We start from the raw sequence: 27,884 nt of genomic DNA on the forward strand, positions 1-27,884 counted from the left end.
AGACAGAGAGAAACACAGAGACAGACAGAGATACAGAAAGACAGAGAGAAACACATAGACAGACAGACAGACAGACAGACAGACAGACAGACAGAGAGCAAGTGCCCCAGAGTCCAAAAGAGGGTGTCAGACCTCCTGGAGCTGGGGCATGGTGGCCTGTGCTTGTGATCCCAGAGGTGTTAAGATGAAATGGAGACAGGCGAACCCCTAGAAGCTCCCTGGCCACCCACTCTAGGCTCCTTGGCAAAATCCCAGGCCAATAAGTGAACTTATTTTAAACAAAAGACAGAAGGCACCTGAGGAGTGACCTGCTCACACATGTGAGCACGTATGCACACATGCACCTGCACCCACACAAACCACACTTAGACGTTGTGATAAACCAGGCTGCCCGTTTACTCATGACAAGCTGTCTGTAGAAGACGGAATGAAGGCATCCCTGGGAAGGGGGCAGAGAGCGGGAGCCTTGCTGCCAGAGCTGGAGCTCTTGCTTTTCGCTAAGTCTGAACCGCTGCTGTGGCTCTGCCTTTTCTGTGGTTTAGTTTTTCAGATTTTCCTAAAGAATCCATGAGTCACTAAATTCCACTTCCGATTTCTTCTTGTTCAAGTTGGGTTTTGGCACTTGCAGCCAGATTTTCACAAAGAAAAAGGAGCAAGGCAGACAATTGGTATATACTGTGTCCAGGACGGTACAGAACCTGTCGACTTTCACCTTTAAGTTGTTCTGGGGAAGCTATAAAGATGCCAGTGTCCCGGGCTAGAAATAGCTTAAGGGCACTTGCTGCTCTTGCAGAGGACCCTGGTTTGGTTTCCAGAACCTATGTATCAGCTCACAACCCGCTGTAACTCCAGTTCCAGGGATCTGGTTCTCACTTCTGGTCCCCACAGGCACCAGGAACTTACGAGTGCACCAGCATATATATATATGCAGACAAAACATTCATAAATGTAAAAAATAAATGGCTTTTAAAAGATGTCGGTGTAATGGATAATTCTAGAAAGGCAGAGATTTTATGATAGCTCTGAGTCAGGCCTCCGAGGAAGGAGAAAGAAGCAGCAGAGGTCTAGCTATCTAAGCAGGCTTTGAGTCTGGCAAGGCTCATAGGTGACCGCTTTCATCGGCTTCCTCCAAATCACTCCGTGTACCTTAAGTCTGGGTTCAAACTCTTAGTGTAGACAGTTCTAATCACATTCTTCGTCTGGGAAGGGACTCTTGGCCTTGAAAGCCTTCCTGCTGCTGCCACAACTTTCCTTCTGTTTGTCTTTGGGACCTGCCCTTTCCTCCCAACAACTTCATAACCTTAGCCTCTGCTCCCTGCCCCTCAGCAATGGAGATCAAAGACTGTTTATGTAGAGGATTTGTTTGGGTAAAGCTGCAAAAGCAGGTTGTATTTTTCACCAGGGAACTCCATGTTGCTAGTTTAGAAATATCCAAGGGCTTAGGCTCTGTGGCTCCCTGCTGGCCAACCAGAAGAGCAGCAAGTGCTAGAGAAAGTGCAAGAGACTGAATGGCCAGAAAAGAAATTAGCTTAACAGGGAGACCAGCGGATACCTGTTTAGAACTCAGACGGTCCAGCAGCAGAGGGTGAAAAAGCAGTTCCTCAGACATAAAAGTCCAAGTAGTTATGACGGGGTTATATTCTGCCAGCAGGGGGAAAAAAAACTCCACAATATTGTATTTCTTTTCTATTAATTCCTTTTTGTTTTGTATTGTTTTTTCGAGACACGGTTTCTCTAAATAGCTCTGGCAGTCCTGGAACTCAGCCTGTAGACCAGGCTGGCCTCAAACTCAGAGATTGACCTGCCTCTGCCTCCCAAGCGCTGGGATTAAAAGCGTGTGCCACCACCCCCCGGCTCTTTTCTACTAAGTCTTTTGGCCCTTTACTGATGCAGTGTACTTGTTTATTGTACTTGGTGGTCAGTTGGGTTAACATAAAAGTGTCATTAAAATTTCTTCTTACTCAAGAATATAAATGGACAAGGATGTTTATATCAATGTTCAGCTTTATGGCCAAAAGGTCATATAGAAAAAGGAGAAGAGCTAAGGTTTTTTCAGAATGATACCATTTCATAAACTTACCATAATCTTATAAAATTTCCAATATGTTTAAGCACTCTAAACAGTCTCTGTGCCTTCATGAATACATGTTACAAGGTTAGTGCTCAATAAGCGCATGAGAATGAATCTTTAGTCAATCTATAATCTAATCAATGAATCTATAGTCTAGGGTGTCTCTTAGTTTAGAAACAGAATATCTGGCCCACCATCAGAGCTTCTGATACCAGATTCACCCCTTTACTAAATGTGGCCAGAGAAGGCTACGTGTATGACCACTTCAGTGGGGATTAGCTTAGGAACCAATATGGAAATTCATTCAGAAAAGCATGGGTTTGAGCCTTTGGTTCCTCCAGCCAGGACAAAACCCGTGGAGGCAGATGAAGTATTATTCATGTTCAAACTCTCTAAACCACCTGGGGGCGGGGAGTGGCACCTGCCAGCTGTGCCCTATCACTACTGCACACGCCTGGTCTGTCCATCACTCAGCACGGGGAACACACGGCTGCCCAGTAGCTTTCAGCCAGGGAGCATCTGTGGAGCTGGCATTGGCACCGGTGGGAACAAAGCCAGTGAGGCTGGGTGGGGAGTGAGGAAGTCAGCCTAGAGAGAAAAAAATCAGGCTGAGAGGAGGAGTGCTTTGCTACCTTAAAAACTTAACGGGCCTTTCATTTCTACAGCGGAGTACTGGGGAACTCATTGTGAGAATGCCTGAGAGCCTCTTTTAGGCCTAATGCTGCAACTCTACTTCCTGGAAAGCAGCAGGCACTAAAGGGGATGCTCCCAGCAGCTCCTCTGCCTGTCAGTTCTTCGCCTTACTCAGTATCCCCATGACAGGATGAGGCCAGACGAAGGCTCACACTCTGCTCTCAGGGACTACCAAGCAGATAAATTCCCTGCCCCCACCCTTCCCTTTAAAAAGCAAAACATTTATTTATCTATTTATTTATCCATTTATGTATTAGGGGTGGGCACCTGCCACGGTGTGTGTGTGTGGAGATCAGAGGATGGGGATGGCTTGTAGGACTCAGTTCTACCCTTCCTCCGAGTAGGTTCTAGATTCCGAACTCAGGTCACCAGGCTTGGTGGCAAATGCCTCTACTCACCGAGTCATCTTTCCACCCTCGTGACCCCGCCTTTTCTTCCAGATAAGGACTCGTTAGGCTGCCCATGATGACTAAATATGCCAACATGGGGACTAAGCCACCCTCCTGCCTCCACCTGCTGAGCGGCTAGGACTCCAGCAACGCACTACTTCCCTCAGACAAACATGTATGATCTTAGCATGGCTTTTCAATATGTCTAATATGTCTTTTCTACTCGGAGAAAAACAGGCAGGGGAAAATCTGCCAGTTCACAAGGCCAGACACTGGCTTCACTTTCAGCCTCTTAGCCATTCCCAGCAAGACTAGGCAGAAGTTCCCTCTTTTCCACTAGCAACATGTCTGCACTACCAGAAAGTTCCCAAGTACGATGCTTTCTTTATCTCCGTTGGCCTGTGAACTCCATTAGGAAACAGATTCTGTTATTTGGTTTCTATTTCCAGAGCCTGGCACAGTGCCTGGTAAACACAGCAATTCACTGAGCGTTTGGTGAGTGATTGCCTGCACACGTATGCCAGCTAAGCGGCGGTGGTGGTGGCGGTGGTGGTGGCGGGGACCTGACCTCAGTGAACACGAAGGTGGATAAGTATTTGCTTCTTTTCATGGTTTTATTAATTAGAAAGTCTTCAATCTCCCATAAACATTACTCTTTTGTGGTATTTATGACATTAAGCATCCTATCGGGGTTTTGTCTCTCCCTATACACTTCTCAACAGCTGTAAATATATTCCCATTATTCAATGAGCAAATAGACGAATGGTTACTGGTCAAACCATATTATAAATGTAGGTCTACTAAAATCTCCAAATAAAAAACACCAAAGTTTTTAAAAAGAAGTTTGTCCCCCAGGAGAAACACTGGCAGAATTCATATTGCCAAAGACAACGTTAGCATAACAACCAATATCAAGTAGCTTGAACTAGGTGTTGAGGGACATGCCTGCAACTCCAGAATTGGCAAAATGAAGACAGGATAATCAGGAATTCAACGTCATCCTTTACCTACAATGTTCAGGGCCAGCCTGGGTCACATGAGACCCTGTGTCAGAAACAACAGGCCTGGGAGATGGGTCAGTCGGTGAAATGCTTGTTATGTAAGCATGAAGACCTGATACCCAGCACCTACATAAAAAGTCAGGCCCAGCAGACTGGGGAGGCAGAGACAGGTGGATCCCCAGAGCTCGCTGGCCAGGCTGGCTAGTGGAATCAGTGAGCTCCAGGTTGGGTGAGAGGCCCTGCCTCAAAAAGCAAGGGGAGAATAACTGAGGCGAACACTTGGCGTCAATTTCAGGGTTGTGCACATATACGCCGCACACACACACACACCGCACAAATAGCTTTGAAACAAATGCAAAATAAGGAAGTAAAGAATTAGAGAAAAACCCCTTCTAGCCAAGGTGGGTTACTAATGACAGTAGCTAAAATCTATGGATAACTCACAGTAAAAATTAACCACGTCAATACAAGAGACTGCTTTAGCATCGCTGGCATGAATCAGTTCTGTGACGTCTTTGCCAGGCATACTGAGGCCAGGCCTCTAGGTGGGCAATGTGAGGAAAGAAGATTCTGTCATACGCAGTTCTATTCAGTGGCATTCGGACTGAGGAGAGACCAGCAGTAACTAGAGGGAAGCCTTGATTCAAAGGGCAGGGTTTCTCTTTGCTGCTGGCTTTCTTTATAATTAACCAATTAAGGCCATCTCCCTGTCTCCTGTGGGAGTTTTCTCTGCCAGGAAGAATGAGGTTGCAGCCCTAACCACACAGACCTATAATAAACCATCGGGGTGATGAAGGATAGCTTCAGATATACTTAGATTATTCCCAAGAGGTGGCTGAATGTGTGGTATTCTTAGCCTCAGTAGAAATAATTTCTCAGAGGAATCAAGTGTATTCTGACACTATCTTTTAAGTCGCCTTTTATAGTCTTATCGTAGGATTCTAACAAAAGCGACTGAATATTACTGGGCCTATTAAGCAACCTTGAGCCTGGACTAGATCAAACAGGGCTCCCACCAAGCACACCAATTACTTCACTAACTCTGTTATTCCGTAGCATATTATGTGGCAGTATATGAGGAGGGATGAAGAAAATGTTGTGATGTATGTGGAAGATTGTGTTAACTGAATTTAACATTAATATTTATATTACTTAGAGGTATAAAATCAAAGTGCTATTTTAGTTTTCAAATCTACTAAGGATTCTACTACTAAGGAGCACACGAGCCTGCAGAGAGAGCAGTTTGTGGGATGGGTAGACAATTTAGACATCACAGGACGCAAAGACACACTACTGGACTGTTCTTAACAGAAGAGTTGATCGCAAAGTTGTCTGCCTGCTGTTTTTAGGAATATTCCATTACCACTACAGGAAAAAAAATATTTCACCCTCCTTTCCCCTTGTTTTGAAAGAACTGGGTATTAGGCAATATTTATGTACAGAGGCATGGGAACAATAGCCATGCCGCTTCGGTTTCACAAGGGTCTTCAGATAAAGATTTAGAAATGAAAAAACCCAGCAGAAAGCAAAGGCTAAGACTTGGCTCTGTGCCAGTTGCCTTCTAATCAGAAGATGGGTCCTGACACCAGAGAGCTGGGTTAAAACAGAAAAAGGGATAGGCCATGAGAGGAGCAGGGGCTTTTGCCACAATTGGTGAACGGGTTGGATTGACACAGTCAAGGACCAGAGAAGGCCCAGGGGCAGAGAAGGAGAACACAGGAGGCCCTTAACGAGGTGTGATTTCTGGCTCTCTGTGTTTCACCCTGGGGTCTGAGGCTCTTTGTTAACCAGTCTCTTACTGTGTTCAGTCAGGAGTGTTGTGAAGATGAGGAGGCCAGTCCTGCAGGCAGGACACACGCTCTGCCCGTCAATGAAGGTTGTGACACCCCTCAGCCAAAGGAAAATTCCAGCACAGTTGGTCATACTGGCAGAAAATTTCCGTTGGATTTTTTTTCCTCTCTCTGTGTGAGGAACAAGGCTGGGGGCACAGGGGCCAGAACTGGGGAATGCTCTAACGCAGGTCAGAACGCAGGGCTTCTTAATTAGAAACAGGGATCAAGGAGGAAGCCTGTCGTGCAGCTGTAGGAAAAAAAAAATCCGACATGGAAATTCATGAGAATGGTTGGTTGCCTCTAGGGGAAAGGTTGGGTAGGGGGTGGAAGCAGGGAATGGCACAAAAGGCTCTTCCGTCTTGCCTGTAATGTTAATATTTAAGAAGAAAATTGAGTTGGGGTGTAGCTCAGTGGTAGAGCCCCTAGTCATATGCAAGGCCTAGGTTCAGTCACCAGTGCCTGGGAAAAACATGATTTTATATGTTATCTGGCTAAAACCTGATTTTCAAAACACAAGGGCTGCCTTAAAGGGTGGAGGAGTAGGGCAGTGGCAGAGCATCCACACAGCATGCCCAAGCTCCCCTCCCCGAGAAATCCACAGAGAAGGGAGAGGTGGCCAGAGGGAAAAGTGGGCAGGAAGCCATGGCCAATAGCCTATCCCTTCGTGGCTGCTGGGGTAAGGCAACCAAAAGGATTAGTGAGGAGCAAGGGCAAATGGCAAGGGTCTCCAACAAGAATTGCCTGGATTACGGAAGAGGTAATAGAATTCTGAGAGAAACTTGTGAGGAGAAAACAAGCCTAGCCCACCTTTCCTGTCAGATTGAGGCTCCTCAGCAGTTCTCACAGGAGGGAGCACATATTGTCTCCTGAAACTGGGCCTGTGACCCAGGTTGCTCCTCTTAGCGAACCTTGTCCTCCGCGGTGGAGGACACAACGTGCGGGACTCAGGGAATTCCCACGTGGAATGGGCCCCTTGTGTGGACCACCCGCAGTCTCCTGCCCTCTCAAACTTTCTACCAATGCCACACCACCACACCCCTCCCGTGACTCATCCACTTAGCTCCTGAAATAGAAAGAGCTCCGCTGTCTCCCGTTCAGGACTTCCCTCAAGGATGTCCCTGGAGAGTCCCTGGGAGGCGTGAGGTCTACCTTTCTTGCAAGGAGACCTTCTGAGTCCGTGGTCCTAAAAGACCTCCTCGCTCAGGAAGGCCACCATCCAGCTTAGAGAGAGGCCCACCGCCCTTCTGATGTCCTCAGGTTCGAGCATCTTTCTGCACCGCACCCACCACCTTGGCTCTGCCACCAGGCTCTCCAACCCTGACGTGTGTGATGTGCTCTGGGCTCCCCCGGAGGATGCCCGCCCCCCAGGATCCCCTTCCGGAGATTAGGCGGGAGGCACGGGGTGACGGGGAGCTGAAGGTGGGAGGAGCGGGGCAGTTACCTCATTGAAGCCCTCCTGCAGGACATCCAGTAAGTTCCCGCGGGTCAGGCAGGCTAGCATTGTTCCTGCCGTGGGGCTCCCCGGGTGGGGTCGCGCCGCCGCCTCCTCCTCCCTCTGCACACAAAGGCGATCAGCTCAGCTAGCTCCCTGGGATCTCTCCCGAGTCCCGCATGCCACTTACTGGAAACCGAGACCCGAGCCAAACTAGCGGCTTGCACTGGGCATGCTCGCGCGCGGGCCGCAGCCGGAGGGGCCGGGCGCCCTGCTGGTTCCTATAGAAACAGCCGGGCGCGCACGGCAGGCACGGAGAGGTAAGAGGCGCTGGCGGCCAGCTCCGGGCTGCCCGGGAGTGCGGGGAAGCCGAGGGCGCGCGCACACGCTCCTTCGGACTGGCGCGCGCGCAGCGAGCACTCACACACGCGTGCACACAGACTCACACGCGCTGACACAGTGGGCTTGAAGCGTGAGCTTACAATCACTACACTGCAGTTTTGGAGGCGGGCGTCCCCGCGCGTGCGTAAGCACACGCGCTCGCACGCGACCTCACACACACACACACACACACACACACACACACACACACGTACTCTGCTCACTTAAGGCTGAAAGCACCTCACCACAAGGTGGGTGTGAAAAGGAGTGAGTCACAGGATTCCCCCACCCAGTTCTTCAGACTAACAGCGACCTTTTTCCACAGAGGACTGGAGAGTGAGGCAGCCAAAGGAAAAGGAAGTAGGAGGACAAGAAACAAAACAAAAAAAGAGGAGTGTGTGTGTGTGTGTCTTTAAGTATTAGGATAAGCAAACAAACAGTGTTAAACAAATCATAACATCACAGCAGGAACATCAAAGATAATTCAAGGATGACCAAGGCTTTACCACCTGCTACTCTCTTCAAAATCACTGCTCTGCGGGGAGGTGGGCAAGGTGGCTCCGGGGATAAGGCTCTGGCAGAAGCTTGACACCTGAGTTCAATCCAGGCACCATGCTAAAGGTGGAAAAGGAGAACTCACTCCTCTCACACGCACCAGTATACACACATCATTCTCTCTCACACTAATTAATTGATTTTAAAAATAAAATAACTGCTGAGAGCCAGCATGGCGGTGTACACCTGTGATCCTTTACTGGAAGCTGGAAGCAGGAGGATCAGGAGCTATCCTTGGCTACATAGCCAGTTTCTGGTCACCCTAAGCTATGTGGAGTCCTTTCAATATAAAAACAATTATATACATACACTATATATTTGTGTTTTACACACATGCATGCACATGTACAAACACACATATAAGCCAGACCTGGCACTCTAGAGGCAGAGGCAGGTAGATCAATGAGCCCAAGGCCAGCCTGGACTACATAGCAAGTGTTTTTAAGAACACCGGTCATTTGCGTGTTCTCAGAGTAAACTTTGAAAAAAAAGAAAGAAAGTCAAAAGAATGTCCACATTACATTCCATCTTGTGATCCTAGACAGACGTCCAAGGCCACAGCTGGTCAGGGACACACTACTCAATAATCAAGGAATCACAAATCACTTTCTAGCCATCCTGGATGCTCCCCTCAAACCCCATTAGGGCCTCAGGGGAAAAAGTCACTAATGGGCCAGCCTATTGAGTCTTGGTTAACCTAAGAACCTCCTCCCTGTCACTAGAGAAAAAGAAAGCCTTACTGGGGGGCCGACTGACTGGATAGCTAAGGCTGCTAAAAACCAAAGTCTCCTGGAGAAATTGCGAGCCTCTGACCACAAGGAGCAGGAAGCCAAGTGCCAACCTGCATCGAGCCAGTTGCTCTGCTGGTTAAATCCTGCAGGTTCCACCCTGGCTGAAGCTGGGGGAAGCTGTAATACCCAGTCAGACTGACCCTGAGCGGCCTGTCCTATGTCAACAGACCTCTCTGTCCTTCACACTTAGCTGTGGAGTGTCCTTGCCAAGACTCCTCACCACTCCCTCAGTTCCTGGCATGAACCTATGCTTAAGGCAGTGGAGCCCTCTATAAACAGAAGCACAAAGCTTCCCATTGCATAGAACTGCCTGTAGCACATCTACATACCTAATGACGCCAAACCAAAGCGGTCAGTTGAGGAGTCAGCAGGCATCAGACTGGTCTGCAAATGGTCATTCATGCCAAGAGATCAGTCTTTGATGAGAGCCATACCTGGGAGCTCAATGCTCTGGAGGGGAAGGCTTACTAAGCAACTTATTTATCATTTTACTCTTTTAAGGGAGGGCCTCAGGTAACCCTGGCTGGTCTCCAGCTGCCTAATTAGTCAAAGATGACCTTGAATTCCTAATTCTACTGTTTCCGCCTCCTAAGTGCTAGGATTACAGGCCAGTGCTATTACACCTAGCTATAACAGACTTTTTTTTTTGAATGTGTATCTGTGTGTCTGTGTGAGATTGAGCAATGTGTGTGAAGGTCTCCATTGAGATCAGACACCAGAAGAGAGTGTTGCGTTCCTTGTAGCTATAGTTAGAGGAGATAGTGAGCAACCAATGTGGGTGCTGGGACTCAAACTCAGGTCCTCTGGAAGAACAGTGAGCGCTCTTAACCACTGGACCATCTCTCCAGTCCCCGTACTGGATTTTAAATCTCCAAAAGTAACGATTTAATTTGGCCCAAGTATTTATTTCATATAAGAAAAAACCCACACCAGGAGACAGCCGCTCAATAAACCAACAAAGGGACTGAGATCTAAACAAAGGCCTTTGAGGTCTGGGCCTATGCCTTGTGTAATAGCCCTTGATGGCATGCTGGAGAAATTAAGATAAAATCATGGTGACTTATTTTATGGCATATGGCAAAAATTTTACAATTCCCAAAAACCTAGAGAAATAGTGTCTATTAGAACTTTCTAAGATGGAAATATTCTGTATTCTATATGTTGTCCAAAATAGCAGCTACTAGCTATATGTGGCTATTGAATGCTTGAAATATAGCTAAGGCAATTAGGCAGCTAGAATTCTGATGCTATTTAATTTTAATTCATTTAAATATAGATGAAACCATTTCAAAATATTTTGTTCACTGTTCTACAGAGTACCGAGATGTCTCCTCAAACAAGATTAGATCAAATACAGCATGTCTCTCATGATTAGTAAAAGCACAAAATTCCTGTTGGGCCATACGATTTAAAATTGCTCAGAAGATATGCTTATCGTGTTTGGTAAAGAACTGTGTCTAGCTCTAAGGAACATGAATATATTCTATTGCAGCTTTCCTACCCCATGCTGTTGCGATATCAGTAGAAGAGCTGGGACACTAAGTGGGTCAGATGGAAGCGGGTTAGGGGGAATGACTGGGGCAATAATCAATACAATGTAATGCCTACATATGGGAAAACGGCCAAGCACTGGGCGCTGCAACCCCTCCCACTGCTGCAGGCCTGCGAGAAAGCAAGGGCCTGCACACTGCTCTCCACAGGCTCCCGCTTCTGCTTGACTCTGCTTCTGTTTGACCTCCTCAGTCCTGCACTGTCTTAGCAACAATGGCAGGTACTTCTACAAACTAAAAGTCACTCAAATATCTACTGGAACAGCAAAACTGATTTAATTTTACCATGTTCCAAGTCCTATAGGAAGTATCAACATGCATACATTTGATGGTCACAATTACAATGAACGGTTTGCCATTTACACCTGAAGAGAGACTGTAGGATACATATTTTGCTCCTGACCTAACTGTTGAGTGGGGAAGCCAAAGCCTGGGTCCCGAAGCTTCATAAATTATGAGCACTAGGAACTGAGTCTATGGCTACACACGCCAGGCAAGCACTCTGGCATGGAGCCACAGCTCAGAACTTTCATATGACACTTGCCACAGGAAGGCACTGCTAACCTAATGTTCTTAGATGGATGAATGAAACAGTGAAAGAAACATGCGTTCATGCAAATGTATTCAAACCATCTATTAATAAATATAATAACATGTTTGCATAATTAAAGCTCTAAGCCTTAAACAAAGCTGTCATCTGGTGAAAACACTGCCTGTGACTCCTTTCTGTGTAAAACCAAAATGTGTGAGGTTCACACCTATGAAAAACTTAACACATCCACTACAGACTGTCATTCATGATGAAAAGATGCAGAGAGGCAATTTAAATAAACCAGTAATTAAAACTATCAATGAAATAATCAATGACTCTCTGAAATAATTTCTTTTTTATAAATAATTATTATGTACTCAGTGTCTGTCTGCATGTATGCCTGCAGGCCAGAAGAGGGCACCAGATCTCATTATAGATGGTCGTGAGCCACCATGTGGTTGCTGGGAATTGAACTCAGGACCTCTGAAAGAACTGTCAGTGTTCTTAACCGCTGAGCCATCTCTCCAGCCCTGAAATAAGTTCTTAATCTTCCTTCTGTTTTCTCTTATCAGTTGAGTTCTTTAAGGGCCACGTGCTTACAACGTCTGCATTTACATCCAGAGACAGCAGCACAGACACACACAGAAAGACTTGTGCCCAACAAGTTGACCGACATGTCCTGGCTTCATAACTGTGCGTGTGTGTATGCACGTATGTATGCATGCACATAGTATGTATGTATGCATTACAGTGCTGGGGGTTGAACCTAGGGCCTCATGCATGCTGGGTAAGTACTCTCTCACTGTATACCACATGCCTAAACTGCTCTTTTGTCTCTAGAGTCTTCCATTTGCCTGTCTATATTCGTCTTAATCATTCTCAGACAATAGATTCAGAATCTTGCTCCCCCAGTGCCCATTGTCTTTACGCTTACTTTCGTAGCACAGCAAATAGAAATTCTTTGTGCCCGGCTCTGAAGACCTCCCCTGGGATCACCTCTATTCAGGCTAGAAGGCGTCGAGATTTCTCAGGCTCCTGTTCACTTCTGAGCTTTCACACTGACTCTGCTTGAGCGTCCCACACCCTATTCCCCAGCATGCCTCCTTCAAGCTTTGCTTTCTCCACAAACTGCTCTGACCACACTTTTGTTTCTGGTTTTTCCCTTCCTTTTATTCTTTTAAATGTGGAGAATTAGCAGGGCTCTATGCATGCTAAGTGAGCGCTCTTCCACTGCGCTCTGTGCGTCTTCTAACCACTCTTGATTTTAATCTGTTTACTCACCTCCAGAGACCCATGGCTCATTCCTGCCCAAATGTTCATGAAGACCTTGGTCCTTCTCTTACTACCCTATTTTAAATAACAATACTCCCTCATACCCACACTCCTATGTGTCTCTGCCTGATTGATTTTTATTTTTCCTAATAGCCTTTATCATTACCTTGGATAGTCTGTGCTTATTTGATCTTTTCTGTGTGGGGAGTTGGTCAGTACATATGTATGTATGTAGGTACATGTGTGTGTGTGTGTGTGTGTGTGTGTGTGTGTATGCAATTAGAGGACAGAGGCCAGGTAACATCCACCTTGGGTTCTTTTGTTTTGGCTTGGTTTGGTTTGGTTTTGGTTTTCTAGAACTTGTTTTGTAGACTAGGCTGGCTTCCAACTTACAGAGACCCACCTGCCTCTGCCTCTCAAGTGCTGGGATTAAAGGCTCGTGCCACCACTATCTGGACCACCTTGTTTTTGGAGAGAAGGTCTTTCACTGGAACTTGGGGCTCACAAATTAGGCTAGCCTGGCTGACCAGGCAGCTCCAGGAGTCTACCTGTCTCTGCCTCCTCAGAGCTGGATTCTGAGTGGGCACTACTACACTGACTTCTTCACAAGGGTGTCTGGGTTCAGATTTAGTCCCTTGTGCTTGCAGAGGAGACACTTTTCTGAGTTATCTCCCCCCTCCACCCTCCTTTTGTTTTCCACCTCGAAGGATAACCGCAAACTGGCTATCCTCCTGCCTAAGCCTCCCAGGTGCTGCAGCTATAAGCACGTAACACCACATCTCACCTATTGTCCATTTATCCTCAGCTTTTCCCTGTTCATAAGGTAAGCTCATGGTGGAATTCTGTATGTTTTGTTACTGGTTTATCCCTGAACTAAGAACATTTATTGCCTGGCACATTGTAGATGCTAAATACAAAACTGACTGAATTTACTAACCCTTTTCTTTTAAGAATGAAAAGCTCACTGGGACTCAATGGTTTAAAGCAGTTATTAATCTTGCAGAAGGCCTGGATTTGATTCCCAGAACCCACATGGTGACTCACAGACCCTCTATAACTCCAGCTCCAGGGATCTGACATCCTTTCTGATGTCCGTGGACACAGAGCACTTATGTGGTGTGTGTGCAAATGACAAAATGATGATATACATAAAATAAACCTAAAAAAGATTCAAAGATCAAAACAAAAATGGTGGCATATGCCTGTAATTTCAGCACGGGGGCGGGGGGGGGGGAGCTGCAGGAGGATCCAGAGTTCAAGGTGATCTTTGGGTAGATGGGTGAGTTCAAGGCCAGCCTCGGCTATAACATCATGCCTCAAAATAAAATAAAATAAAATACAAAATCTAAAGGTCTAAGGCAAGTCTAATAACAATGACCTATAATCCCAGCACTCTGGGAAGCTGAGGGAGGAGGTTCACACATTCAGGAGCTAGGTGGGCTCCAGACAGAGTTCAGGATTAGTCTGGCAATTTAATAAGGCCATGCTTCAAAATAAGTAATGTTTTACAAGGGCTGCAGATGTAGCTGAGTGGTAAAGTGTTTGCTTGGTGTGTATGAGAACCTAAATTCAATCCCAAGCACTGGAAAAACAAACAGAAAATAGATAAAATAAATCCAAAGGTCTAATACTTACAGTTACTGTAAGGCTATGGATCTTTCTTTGTCTCTTATGGCATTCGCAAGCCAAAAGTAACTTGTGGTATCCTTTTGTATTTTCTTTTCCTTTACACATGCATTCTCTCGTTAAAATCTATGTTGGGTCCCTATTATATGTCTATGTGCCAGGCCCTGCTCTTTTAAAAAGCTGAAGAACTGGAGGATCCACTTATATATACACATCATATACCAAGACAAGAAACAAGGCTGGAGGAAAGAGTAGGAAAACCGAGACCTCGGCACCAGATGAGCCTAAATGAGGGGACAGAGTGCATAGTGTGTATGTGATAGCCAGGAATGGGCAAAAGGCACAAGACACAGTAGTGAGAGACTACGGTGGAAGGTTGCCAAAGTAACCACCAGACCGCAGTGCTTAATATAACCATGCCAAAGCAGATATGCAAATGCATGCTACACATTTGTTTTTAAATCACAAGTCGTCAGCCAAATAAATATTCCATGGTTGGAAATCAGACCAAGACAGCGGCATCTGGTGGATGTTTTGGAACTGACCCTTGGGTCTCTACTAGGAAAATACCTTAAGTGCACCTTCTGCACTGCCAATCACCAGAGGCCTCACCACTACTAATTAAACTAGCAAAAATCGATCTTTTATTAGGACCCAGGGTCCTCACATCTCAGGACCCAGATTTCTGACATTCAGCTGCCCTCTGAAGGATGTACGCAAAATCTGAAATCACGGTTCTTCCTTTATAGGTTACTTACTCTATAAAATGCTCATATCTGGTTATACGGAACCAACTTGCTTTGTATTGAAGCAACAGGAAAAAATTTTGCATTGCAAAGTAATCCAACATGTGCTCTTCCTCCAAGAGCGTGGTTGTGAAAGCGGGACTTCTCCTTCCAACTTCATTGGCCTTTAGTGAAATAGGAACTAGACATGACTAGTCACTGAACACATTCTTTTTAGTGAAATAGGAACTAGACATGACTAGTCACTGAACACATTCTTTTTTTTTTTATTTTTGATTTTCGAGACAGGGTTTCTCCGTAGCTTTTTGGTTCCTGTCCTGGAACTAGCTCTTCTAGACCAGGCTGGCCTTGAACTCACAGAGATCCACCTGCCTCTGCCTCCCGAGTGCTGGGATTAAAGGCATGCGCCAACACCGCCCGTCTTGAACACATTCTTGAGGTGATGTTTAAATATTTTTTCTGAGCCAGGCAGTGGTGGCACACACCTTCTATCCCAGCACTCGGGAGGCAGAGACAGGCGGATCTCTGTGAGTTCGAGGCCAGCCTGGTCTACAGAGAAAGTTCCAGGACAGGCTCCAAAGCTACAGAGAAACCCTGTCTCAAAAACAAAACAAAAATATTCATCATAATAATAATAGAATAAAAAAAAACAAAAAAATTATTTCTGTAGGGAAGGGTTCTGTACCCTAAAAATGTTTCCTTTTTTTCCCTTCTGTTTAAAACTGTATATTGGCTGGGTGGTGGTGGTGCATGCCTTTAATCCCAGTATGTGGGAGGTAGAGGCAGGCAGATCTCTGTGAGTTTGAGGCCAGCCTGGTCTACAGAGCTAGTTCCAGGACAGCCAGGGCTACACAGAGAAACCCTGTCTCAAAAAACAAAACCCAAAACAGAAAACAAAAAAACAAAAAACACCCCCACAAAAAAAAACACAAAAAAAGAAAACTTATTTGGGCTGGAGAGGTGGCTCAAAGGTTAAGAGTGCTGCCATTGCAAGCCATCAGAATTCCATTCAGTTTCCAACACCCCTCACATGCACAACCACACACATTTATGTCAAAAATTAAAAACAAAGTCTTTGATTTAAATATATCAAATCAGGCCGGGAAGTGATGGCACACGCTTTTAATCCCAGCACTCAGGAGGCAGAGGCAGGTGAATCTCTGTGAGTTCGAGGCCAGCCTGGTCTACAAGCCAGGACAGGCACCAAAGCTACAGTGAAACCTTGTCTCAAAAAAACCAAATATATATATATATTTATTTATATCTCAAATCATTCTACTAGAATGTTATTTATTATGTAAACTGTATTGTTATACATAATAAAGGGGTGACAATAAAATACCAATTCATGGGTGAAAAAAAGTTCCTATCTTTTCAAGTATTCTTAAGTTGCTTATTTTTTAATATGTAAATTTTTCCTGCATGTGACTATTCACATGTATTCATGGTCCCCACAGAAGTCAGAAGAGGGCATCAGATCCCCTGGAACTGGAGTCACAGGCATCTGTGGGCTCCCAGGTGGGTGCTGGGATTCAAATCCAAGTCCTGCAAAAGTAGTCAGGGCTCTTAACTGAGGAGCCACCTCTCTGGCCGTCAAGTTGGTTATTTTCAATGTGAGTGGTGGAGAGATTTACAAGTCCAACAACAAGGGACTGATAAATGGTCAAGACGATTATAGCCCGTCTAGGCATTGTAGTGCACACTTGTGATTTCAGAGCTCCAAAGGCTGAGGCAGGAGGAGTGCCTCGTGTTTGAGGCCAGCCTGTGATCTTAATTTAATTTTCACACAGTGATTTTAATGCCACACCTGGATACATAGCAAAACTCTGTCTCAAGAAGTCAATCTAGCAGGAGCTGGAGAGATGGCTCAGCTGTTAAAGCACTGGTTGCTCTTCCAGAGGGCCAGGGTTGATCCCACCACCCACTCGCCAGCTCTCAACTGTCTGTAACTCCAGTTCCAGGGGATTGAACACCCTCCTCTGGCCTCTGTCAACACTAAGCTTGTGGTGTTACAGACATATGTGGAGGCAAAACACTCACACACATAAAGTAAAATAGTGAAATAATAAAAATGAAAGACAAATATACATGTAGCAAAGTCAACAACATCAAAGTTTGTCTATAATATGATCTCATGGAAAACATTTGCATAGATAAAAACACCAGAAGAATATAGCCTAGAATATTCACAGTTTGCTTTTGGGTGGGAGACTTCTGGGTTAGTTTTAAATTTTAATCATACTCTGAAATGTTTCTCAAATGCTGTGTAAATAACACATTTGAACAAACTTTAAACAATTCATATATACTGACTAGCAGCTAGAGTTTCTCAACCTTTACCTGGATTTATTAATTTCAGGGAAAAATAATGAATTAATGCTAAAGTGAGCTAGAATTCCTACAAGAAGGAGAAATAAAAAAGGAAGGTGAATATCTTGTTCTCAGCTCTACACCCTGTGGAGCATCACTGACACTTCTGTAAGGTCATCACACTCCTGACGATACCCCAGAACTTACAGAGGGCGTGCCAGGCATCGCAGAGTTACAGACTCTCATAACCACCTGAGTTCCCATCTTCAGTGTCCCTAGAAGAGACTATTCGAGGCCACCTTAAAATAGGAAAAGAATGATAAGTGAAAATACATAGGAGAAGGAAAAACTTCAAAAGCTAAATCAACCTAGGAGGAGTCAGGTCCCAACTTAACTCATTTTGGTATAAGACTTAGGAGCCTGAGGAGCAGCTAAGTTCTCTTATGTGTTGTGTGTAGGAGGGGATGGAGATGGTGACTGCAGAGGCCAGAAGTGGGGCTGGGTCCTCTGGAGCTGGAATTACTGGAGGTTGTGAGCTTGGCTGTTTTGAACCAAATGCAGGTCCCCTGGAAGAGCAGTAACCACTCTTGACAGCCGAGCCATCTCTCTAGTTCTTCAGTGACATTTTAAAACAATTTTAATCTAGGTTTTCACGGAAATAAGAAGGATGCTTTCTTGCCCCCTCATCTTTCCTACACTATTCAAAAAACATCCATAGGATATATTCAGATAGCAGAAGAAACACCAGATGATCTGCTGCAGACACACATTTCATTCTTCAGAAACTTATTCTTTATACTCAGAACTTTTGACCTCCACAGACAGCATATACATTGAGGTGGAAGGCGAGAAAGGGATCCATATAACCCCAGGCTGACCTCCAATTTTCTTTGTAATAGAAATTATATAAATATAGAAATAGAAATATAGAACAGAGAATATGGGAATAGAGAATGACTCGGAACTCCTGTCCCTCCTGTCTCCACTCTTCAAGTGGTGAGGTCACAGGTGAACATGCCACACCTGGGTTAGCATTTATAACTTTTTTCTTTTTAATTTATTCATTTATTTTATGGGAGCGCCCTATCTGCATGTACGACTTTATGCCAGAAGAGGGCATCGGATCCCACTATAAATGATTGTGAGCCACCAAGTGGTTGTTAGGATTGAACTCAAGACCTCTCTCTGGAAGGGCAGCCAGTTCTCTTAATCTCTGATGCATCTCTCCAGCCAAGCGTTTATAATTCTAAGGCAGAATTTGTCTACAGAATTTTCTGTTTACATAATGCTACCTACAGCATTTTTATTTGGTCCTCGTTGTTAAGAACCCTTAGAAACGGTTATTTTGTTTACTCCTAGACAACACACAGAAAATAAGCGAGGGAGTTGCTCCACCAGTTCGCAGGGAAAGCAGTCTTCCAGCCCACGTCTTTGGAACCCACTTACAAACTGGGTCTGTGTCAGTGAACAAGCCTGACGATTTCTGGGTCGGTGGTGGTGATAATGATGATGACGAGACGGCTGAATTGTATGTAATTCTACAACCGTTGTAAATTCGCATAAACTCTCTACAAAACCGATACTATCGACACTAATGCGTGCGCGTGTGTGAGCGCTGTAATTCCCTTGTCAGTACTCAACTTCAGGGAATCATCCTCTTAAGGAACCAACAGGTACATTTTGGGAGAGAGGTACGATGGGTTAAGAAAGGGAAGTGAATTACAGCTCATCTGCAAGCTCTAAAGTCTGAAGCAGAACTGTACACTAAGACTCTACGGGGTTCAGAGAGAGCTCAGACCCCAAAACTTCTGCCCCTTCCCCCACCCCACCCCCACACCTCGCCCCCTCTATATGTGTCCCTACTTCCGATCTGGATGCTCAACAGGTGATAATATATCTCAGCTACCCAGCACTTTTCGACACCTACCTCTTAAATTATCGGCCCGTTTGGCTTAGCATCTTCCAGGCTGGCGGACAAGTCTTCTGAGCTGCGCGTTTCTGCTGCCATGGAGACACGGAGGTTTACATAGGTCGGGCCTGCTTGCCTGGGACAAGAGCCAGCCAGTGCAAGCCTTGGTCTGCCTACTGTTTTGCAGGCCCCGCCTCCAGTTGACCAAGAACCCGCCCCTACCATTCTGGCCCCGCCTTCTAGCGTCCAGACTACACCCCGTGCCAGCCTCCTCGCTAGGCCTTACGTCTGCATGTTCCCACCCCGCTCATAGTCCCACCCACTTCCCGCTTACAGCCAATGGGAGCTTGCCCTCTGTTCGCCGAGCCGAATCCCAACTGCTGACTAGAGAGTATGCGGGCATCTCTATTGGCTGGACCCTTCCACAATGTGGGCTGGGACACGTTGCAAAACCCGGCCCCAGGAACAATCACTCAGCCCGTTCTTCATACTATTTATTTATTGATCCTAACGGTTCCTTAGACGAGCGCTTACAGTCCTGCAAGTAAAGTTTCTCCAGGCTGTCTTCTCCTGGCTGTTAGTGTGCGCAATTTGAAGTCCTTGCGGACCGTGGTTGGAGAAGACTTTAGAATCAGTCCCGGTTACCATCTCTGTGCTAAGGTCTGGAGCCCTTGATCCAGCTAGTAGGTTAATTGTCCTCAGCAGTCCCCGGGGCTGTGTGCAAAGGCTCAGAGAGCTCCCCCAGAGCGCTTCCCCGGCGATTTTGGAGTAAAGGTGTGTAAAGGGGACGTGAATAGCTGAGCATAGTGGTCACGTGTCTGTAGTCCCAGCACGGGGGGGGGGGGTGAGAGAGTGGAATTGATCAGGATTTCAAGGCCATCCTCAGCTGCGCAGCGAATGAACAAAAAAACCAAATATCGTTAAATAATTCCTACCAGAAACAGCCAAAGTACATACAGGGTTCTTGTTGCATTTGAGAGTTCAAATAATATTAGGGGTCAAAGGACGACTGTTTTACACACTTAAATTTTTTTTTTTTTTTTTTTTTTTTTTTTTTTTTTTTGGTACTCATCCTGCCTAGCCTTACCACACAACTCCGCAATAACAGTGGCAAACCAAAAGATTCACCGATGTTCTGGTGTCCTTTGAGATTGAAAAATGGCCAACACCCCTGTTCTCGAAAAGCAGTAGACTGTCCCCCACAGAACTGTAAAATTGTGGAAACCAGTACTTCCTTCCAAGGACTCACACCAGGGTTCCGTGGTTGCTGTCGTACCGAGGTGTGGCCTGAGGGAAGCGAAGAGTGGCGTACTCTGTAGCGGTGTCTACATGCCGGTGTTTCACCTGCTTGCTAGAGTACGGCTGCAGCTGGCTGAGCACATGAATGTCCGCATAATGCAAGTGGCTCTCCTCCGATGCGGAGTCTGAGCTTTTCTTTTGAGATACAGGCCGGTGTAACACTTGCTCGTACATTGGTCCTGTTGTTCCACAGTCCTGGGGGAAGTCAATAGAATTAAGAGAGGTTCTTGGCTTGGTTTGCCCCTCACCTCCCATGCAGAGTGGGTGAGAGGTCCCTTTACTTTGGTCCTTTGGGAGGCCAGGTAACACAGTATGAATTCCCCACACCATACATGTGTATGTATGTGTGTGTGTGCGCGCACGCACGTGTAGAAGACAGAAAACAACCTCGGGAGAGGGTCCCTGCATCCATCCTGTTTGAGACAGGGTCTTTCTTGCTCAGTGCTGCATACGCCAGGCTAGCTGTCTGGAGAATGTCTAGTGATTCCCTTGTCTCTGTTTCCCATCTCCCAGGAGAGAAACGCTGGGATCATAGAAACTTCTGCTGCCTGTGGCTTTTATGTGGGTTCTGGAGATCCGAACTCAGATAGGCAGGCTTGCGCGTAAGTGGTTTACCTGCTGAACCATCTTCCCTGACTGACACAGCAATTTCTACAGATGGTTGCAAGGACTCTGTCTGAGGGTGAAAAACCCGAGCCCTGGGAGCCCACATCTGAGTGGGTGTGGCCTGAGAGGAGACAGAAACCGGTCATTACCTTTGTGTTGTTCTGACACAGCTGCTGCTGTTGCTGCTTCAGTATGCTCAATGTGGGTCTTGCTTGGCTCCCTGTGGGGGAAGAAAGCCAACTTAAACTCATTCTCTCTTCCCTGTCTCTACTGGGACTGCCCTCTTCAAATGTCTATTAGATAAACTATTGAAGTGGGCTTCTAGCGAATCTCCCTGTCCGCCTTCCTCCTTCTTTCACTTCTATTAACCCACACCCAGACTTTCCCGGATAGACGACCTGGCCCATTCTCTCCCTGACTGTCTGTCTTCCATCCTCCTTGCTCAACAGCCAGAGCTCACACTGTGCTAGGCTCTGGGCCATACTCTGGGGAGATAAGGATGAGTAAGCCATTTCCTCTGCCTTGGGAAATCTACAGTGGACCTGGGAACAGGCTACTACAAAAATGATGTGCGTGCTCAGCCACACCAGTGGGCCACTTTCAATCAAACCATTTATTTCTCCCCCCCAAATTTGCAAGAGCTAACTCCTCTGCCTCTGCTGGCACCCTCTTCTACTGACTTGTGAACTTGACTTTATTCCCACAGCATCAGTGCCTTCTCTGTATTCTGTTATAGCATGAATGGATAATATTATAATTATGTATTTACATGAATCTGCCTCTCACAGTTGACTTTCAGCTCTTCCAGAGCTGAGACCTTGGAACCTTCCCCTGGGCTTCTCTTCCTCATTGGGAACCCACAGAATGGTTCACCTACAATACAAGAGCTTGATTGTATTTTGCGGACAAATGAAAGCATGAGCAACTAACTCTGCCACTCTGAAGTAATGGGAAAGGCAAAGTCCACAGGTTCGGAACTAGCCTTGGACCCAATAAACCAAAGATTCTTTTTGTTAGACCACCTCCCTTTGTCTTATCCAAAGTCATGTCTCTTTTCTTCACCTTCTCCAGGGATGTTGGCTTTACTTTCTTCTCTGATTTCCCCTGGTCTCAATACCCTCTCCCCTATTACCTGTTTTATTTTTCTTCTGGAAAGTTGATGGGCAGCTCCTGTGTAGACAAGCAGATCACCCATGGTCAAGAGTTCTGTATGTTCTGCCCCATCCCAGTTCCTCTGTGATCTCTCCTTAACAGTCTTGGACAACATTCTCCCACCACCCCACAGATTCGCTCTGTGCCAGGGTCAGCCTGAAAGTACTTGTAAAGGCTACAACACCTCTCCCAGATGGATGGTTCTGGAAAGTAGAGTGGTAAAACTGACATAACCAAACCCAAAATACAGGTTTAGGCAACCAGGCACTATTGCCAAGGATGTTGCTGGCTTGAAGGCTATTCTGGGATTGTCCATCAAGCTAATCCCAGTAGAGGCTGAGGGAAATCTGCCAAATTATGGAATATATTCCTGGATCCAGAAACTGAATCTTCAGTGCTATTTTTTGGGGATGGGGGTGGAGTGGAGTCTTTGGCAACCAGGGAGTTCAGGGAGTCCTAGGAACTGTGACAACCAGGGCTATCTAGTCCTGCAAAGCCCTCTTCCAGTAAGTGGCTACCCTTCTTGCTGCCCCATCCTTGTTTTTAGTTAACAGAAGTGAGAAACGCTTTGCTTAACCTTTAACGCCCTTTGGAGCACTCCATCTCCAGAACTAGGAACACTGAATTTGGGAGGTGACTCAGCAACCCCGCTCCCGGGGTCCTCGTGGAGCCTGTGTGTCTACGTGACTGTCAATGACTGATGTCCAGGGAAATAGCACTTGTCTCAGGAAACGGGGTGAATAGTTTCAGGCTTACTCTGGGTGCCTATTCTTGCTAGTATATTTCCAAATCTAACCAGAGCCCTGTCTGTCTGATTTTGCCCCTCCTCAGGAAGTTTCCTTCTCTTGGAAATGAAAGAGAGCGAGAGAGAGAGAGCGAGAGAGAGAGAGAGAGAGAGAGAGAGAGAGAGAGAGAGAGAGAGAGAGAGATGTGCAGATATCTAAATCATGTTGACTGAATCCCTGTGGGGTGGGGGAACCAGGATTTTTCCATACGTGTTTTCTACACTCTCTTTTGGAGTGATTTTTCAGTTTTGAGGCAACTTCCTTAGAACCAGGTAGTTGGTCTTTAGCTACACACTAAGTGGTTTGGCAGAAAACCAGCTTCTGGTCTTTCAGCTTCTTCCTCCACTACTTAGTCTCTTGCCTTGTGTTACAACCGCCTTGCTAGAGTCGTCAGGTAAGGAACAACACCTTGCCCCTTGTCACTCCTGTTTTCCTACTTGTTTCTGCTTCAGTAGACAGAGAGAATGCTAATTAGAGAATACATGACCATAGTCACCCAACTTCAGTGCACACAGAACCTGTTCCTAAGTTGGATGTTGCGTTGAACCCAGAGTCAACCTGATGGTTGCAGGTGACAGAATGAGTTTGGACTAAAAGAACTTAAATGGGCTATCCTCCACAGGGGTCATAAGAATAAGACTTGGAACAACCCTTTCAGAATGCAAGTGGTGATAAGGATGGAGATCTTTAAACATAAATGTGTATACTGTCTGACGCAGCACTCTCACATCTTAATACATAACCATGCCTAGGTAGAAACTATTTCCAAACAGGAAACTTCCTAAATCATCAATATTGGTGACTCACTACATAAATGGTAGATATAGAAAATGGCAAACTAAGCCAGGCGGTGGTGGTGCACACCTTTAATACCAGCACTTGAGAGGCAGAGACAGGAAGATCTCTGTAAGTTCGAGGCCAGCCTGGTCTATAGAGCAAGATCCAGGACAGCCAAGGCTACACAGAGAAACCATGTCTCAAAAAAAAAAAACAAAACAAAACAAACAAACAAAAAAATTAAATAAGGGCCAGGTTCGGTGGTGTCCATCTTTAATCCCAGTGCTAGGGAGGCAGAGGCAGGGTGACCTCTGTGAGTTCGATTCCAGCCTGGTCTATAAAGTGATTTCCAGGTCTACATAGAGAAAACTTGCCTCAAATGTCAAACAAAAAGTAAACAAATATAGACAGAGACCTATTTTTTGTTTGTTTGTTTTGATACAGGATCTCACCATGTAGTCATGGCTACCCTAGAACTATCTGTCTCTGCCTCTCAACCTCTGGGATCAAAAGGCATGTACCACCATGCTTAGGCAAATTTCTTTTTATTGCTACCTTCTGCATCTATTACTTCCTGGTACAGAGCACATGCTCAGTAAATATTTGTTTAATAACCAAGTAGACAAATGAACTAGCAGGCACAGAACTTGAGTCCAGTATTCTGTCTTCAAAATTTAGATGCTTCCCAATGTACCTCACTTTTCTCTCGACACGTGATGCTCATTTGTAGATAAGTATCTTTGAACTCTGCCCCAGACATGGAATAATATAGCTAGAAGGCAGCTGACAGAATCGAACCATATTTGGGAGTTTGTAGTAGTGGTGAACACCCAGGGGGAAAGTTATAAAACCACAAATAATCTATTATTAGGTGTTTTTGTTGTTATTTTTGTTTTTCATTTTTACTAGCTTTTGCTCTCCAAACAAACCCATGCTGCAGACAATAGGGGCTGTGTATTTTACAAATGTGAGGGCTCAGAGAATTTACAGGCCTGCCTGAGGCCACACAGCAAACAGTATAAAAGCTATATTTCCCATGGACTCTCTTCTTCCCACTTCTGCCATTTCAAACAAACATTTGTCCAAATCCTGTTGCTCAATCCATGCTTGCCTCTGTGATTACCTAGCCAGGAAAGTATGGGCTCTGAAGTCAAGCTGACTGGTTTGGAATCTTGTTTTACCTGCTAAGTTCCTAGTCATGTGACAGACATATGAGTTAACTTCTCCGCGCCTCCGCTTCCTGACTGGTTTATGATGGGAGCAACGGTAAGACCACTCACAGAAGTGTTGGGACAGTTCAGCGAGATTATAAGTGAATGCACCTAAAGAGCGGTCAGGCGCTCCAATTATTATGATCTGGGAAAAGAAGAAAAGTAGAGCAGGAAAAGGAGAGGAGAGAGAATCAAGGCCGGTTCACCAGTCCAGCTAACCCTGCCCTCTACAGAGTGCTGTGTGTTCTAAGCCCCCATAAGGTACGGCTCTAGGGTTCGAGCCAGGACGTGAGGGGTGGAGGAAGGCACGGTCTCTCCAGGCCCTCTCTGATTCTCAGGATTTCATATCCACCACCCACCGGAGACGGTCCCCTCCACCTCTCGACCCTACTCACCAGCTTCCCCCACAGCACAGCCTGTTTCCCATGGCGGATGTGTCTCCCAGGAAGCCCAGCTGGTGTTCCGACATAAAGAGGTTTGCGCATTTCCTGGTTCGCTGTTGAGCGAAGCGCAGCAGCTCCCAGGGAGTCGCTGTCAGTGTCAGATTTCAACCTAGTAGGTTGGCCCTTGGAAACCACCTGGTGGAATCATTCCCAGGTGACTGTTCCCAGCCGGAGGGTAGAAACACGCAAGGACTCTAGGTGAGAGTTATCGCACCTTTGGGATTTGACGCTTCTTTTGATGAAACTTTGAGCTGCAAGCTTCGTTTTAAAAAGAAACCTGAGATACAAAAGGGCTCCGAGTCTCCACAGGAAATATTTCTCCCTGCATCTCACTGCCTTTGAAATATATCCTTAACCGAGCACAGCCCCCCCCCCCTCACGTCCGCCCTACCACCCTCAGGTTTGAGTTTTACTGTCAAGGTAGTTGGTGCAAGTTTCTTATGTCCGCAACAATATTGATTTGAATCCTAGACGCTTTTGGAACCTGAAATGGGGGGAAATGGAATGCTCTCACGTTCTCACTATTAGAATTAGTGCACGCAAACCTCCTAGCCGATTACCATCTAGATTTCCAGCACAGTGAAGCATAAGCGCCCCGGATGCATTACCTAATACTCTTTCTGGTATAAACCAGATGGTTCTGTGGTTGGGATGGAGCACTGACTGTCCTCTTCCCAGTTTAGGACTACAAAATCTCCACCTACACCTGGCTGGAGTTTCTGCCTCCAATGACCCAGATCTGGACCCATTACTCACTGACCAGCATCTATGACACAGCTGAGCGAATTCCCTTAGAAAATACATTTCCAGGTTGGGTATGGTGGTGCATGCCTTTAATCCCAGCGTTCGGGAGGCAGAGGATTGGGGATCTCCGTGAGTTTGAGGTTAGCTAGTCCACCGAGCAAGGTCCAGGACAGCCAGAAATTCATAGAGATACCCTGTCTCAAATCAACGGCAACGACAAAAGGGAAAAAGACGACTCCAAGAAAATCTTTGGAGCCCATAATTCCAATCCTAAACGTTTTCTTGGCATCTTAAGTGTTGTCCTGTGATGTCCATAATCAGCCCTGCACTCCACAGAGTATGTTGGTTTCTGAACTCCTCCCCACCTGAGTAAAAATGGGAATGAGAGTGGTCGCCTTCTCCATTCATGAGTCTTGAATGAGATGTATATATATATATATAAAGCTTTAGTCCAGGGCCTGGCCCATGGAACTCACTCAGTAAGTCTTAGCTATTCTTACTATTATTACTTCTTGTTCTCAGCCACTGATCAGATGGTAAAGCATTTTATTTTACTATCTCTTGTTCCAGTCCTTGCACACGCTGCAGGCCGTTCTGTATTTTGCTATTAACTATATTCTTTTCATCCTGTTACCTGCTTCATCTCTCTGACTCAAAAGCCAGGAGTCATTTCCTGTTACTTATGGGATAGAATTCTCAAAGCCCTTCCCAACCTGCTCCATTGCCAGCCACCTCTTCAGGTAATTTACAGGGGGCCAGAAACTCCACAGGGAAGACAAAAAGCACTTGGGTCTAAAACCTGATATGCCTTTAAGCAGATTAATACAAGCGTAGAGCGATAACATAGACGAATGACTATTCTATTGAAATCTGACCTGGACAGTCCGCGTCTGGAATCATTTTAGTTGACTTTCAAGCTCCATTGTCAGTGTGTTACAAAAGAAAGTTGTATGTGTGTGTAGGGTGGGTACAGAAAGTGCTACAGCTGTGGCTGGAAGGACGAAGCACTATTGCAGTGTGTTTGGGGGCGGGAGGAGCTTTAGAAGAAATGAGCCAGCATGCAGGATGCCCTGTGTGGCCGAAGTCCTGAGTGAATGTATATTTTGATACGGGCTCAGCCTTTCGAGTATGGATGTTTATGAGCAATTGATCAGTGTGTACAAAGACTAGCAACTTCGACCTCCTCCTCCCCAAAGTTTGCTGACCTTTCCCTGTGCTTTATCTAATAAACATGCTGGGGTACTAGAGAACCTGAACCCGGCCTCATTATATGTTTGTCTGTGCATCTGTTCGTCATCCCCTTGACATCCCTTGCTAGGGTTCCAGGACCCAAGCCTTTTAAGATTCTGTGCCAGCCTGTAGTTGCAGATATTCTGGATATTCTGGAATCTGAGGTAGGAGGGGATATATATATATATATATATATATGTGTGTGTGAACTCACAGAGATCCACCTCTCTCTGCCTCCCAAGTCCTTGGATTAAAAGTGTGTACCACCACCTCCCAACTACTTTAAAAGAATTTTGATGAAGTGGAAGTTTGTATTAAATTAGAGATTTTCAATTTTCAAATGTTTCCTCCTTCTTTTTTTTTTTGAGACAGGGTTTCACTATAGTTTTAGAGCTAGCCTGTCCTGGAACTAGCTCTAGTAGACCAGGCTGGCCTTGAACTCACAGAGATCATCTGCCTCTGCCTCGCAAGTACTGGGATTAAAGGCGTGCGCCGCCACCACCACCCAGCTAAATGTTTCCTTCTTAAAAAGTCTTTTTTTTTTTTT

The 27,884-nt window shown here is 45.8% G+C and overlaps 2 protein-coding genes across 6 annotated transcripts in view; both read right to left on the reverse strand.

Moving 5' to 3' along the window:
* Dixdc1 (DIX domain containing 1) overlaps positions 1 to 19,180 on the reverse strand; it is an 86,601-nt gene extending 67,421 nt beyond the window's left edge. For 2 of the 5 annotated variants that reach the window (XM_050156310.1, XM_050156308.1), the window contains exon 1: positions 7,428 to 7,896. In XM_050156310.1, coding sequence (XP_050012267.1) covers positions 7,428 to 7,487 — 60 coding nt within the window. In that variant the 5' untranslated portion in view covers positions 7,488 to 7,896. Of the gene's footprint in view, positions 1 to 7,427; positions 8,125 to 17,388; positions 17,481 to 19,108 lie in introns of those variants that run through there. The other 3 variants (XM_050156309.1, XM_050156313.1, XM_050156312.1) reach the window with 3 other exon arrangements.
* An 860-nt stretch (positions 19,181 to 20,040) lies between these two features.
* Positions 20,041 to 25,509, reverse strand: CUNH11orf52 (chromosome unknown C11orf52 homolog). The gene is made up of 4 exons (XM_050156369.1): positions 25,316 to 25,509; positions 22,128 to 22,165; positions 21,145 to 21,215; positions 20,041 to 20,584 (listed from the first exon to the last, which is right to left on the reverse strand). Exons 1-4 carry the CDS (start codon positions 25,387 to 25,389, stop codon positions 20,336 to 20,338), a joined length of 432 nt encoding a protein of 143 aa, XP_050012326.1. The 5' UTR covers positions 25,390 to 25,509; the 3' UTR covers positions 20,041 to 20,335.
* Between the last annotated feature and the right edge of the window lie 2,375 nt (positions 25,510 to 27,884).

Source organism: Alexandromys fortis, unplaced genomic scaffold (genome assembly GCF_014885135.2).
Source record: "Alexandromys fortis isolate MF-2015 unplaced genomic scaffold, M_Fortis_MF-2015_v1.1 scaffold_89, whole genome shotgun sequence".
NCBI classification, from domain to species: Eukaryota; Metazoa; Chordata; class Mammalia; order Rodentia; family Cricetidae; genus Alexandromys; species Alexandromys fortis.

Bases quoted from the DNA above. Each gene is read 5' to 3' on its own strand.
- CUNH11orf52 (XM_050156369.1), bottom strand. From the start codon at position 25,389: ATGTCGGAACACCAGCTGGGCTTCCTGGGAGACACATCCGCCATGGGA. The intron at 21,216-22,127 runs GTAATAGGGGAG...CTTCCCCCACAG, and splicing joins CCAGAAGAAAAATAAAACAG to GGAGCCAAGCAAGACCCACA. The intron at 20,585-21,144 runs GTAATGACCGGT...GACTTCCCCCAG, and splicing joins TGTGTCAGAACAACACAAAG to GACTGTGGAACAACAGGACC.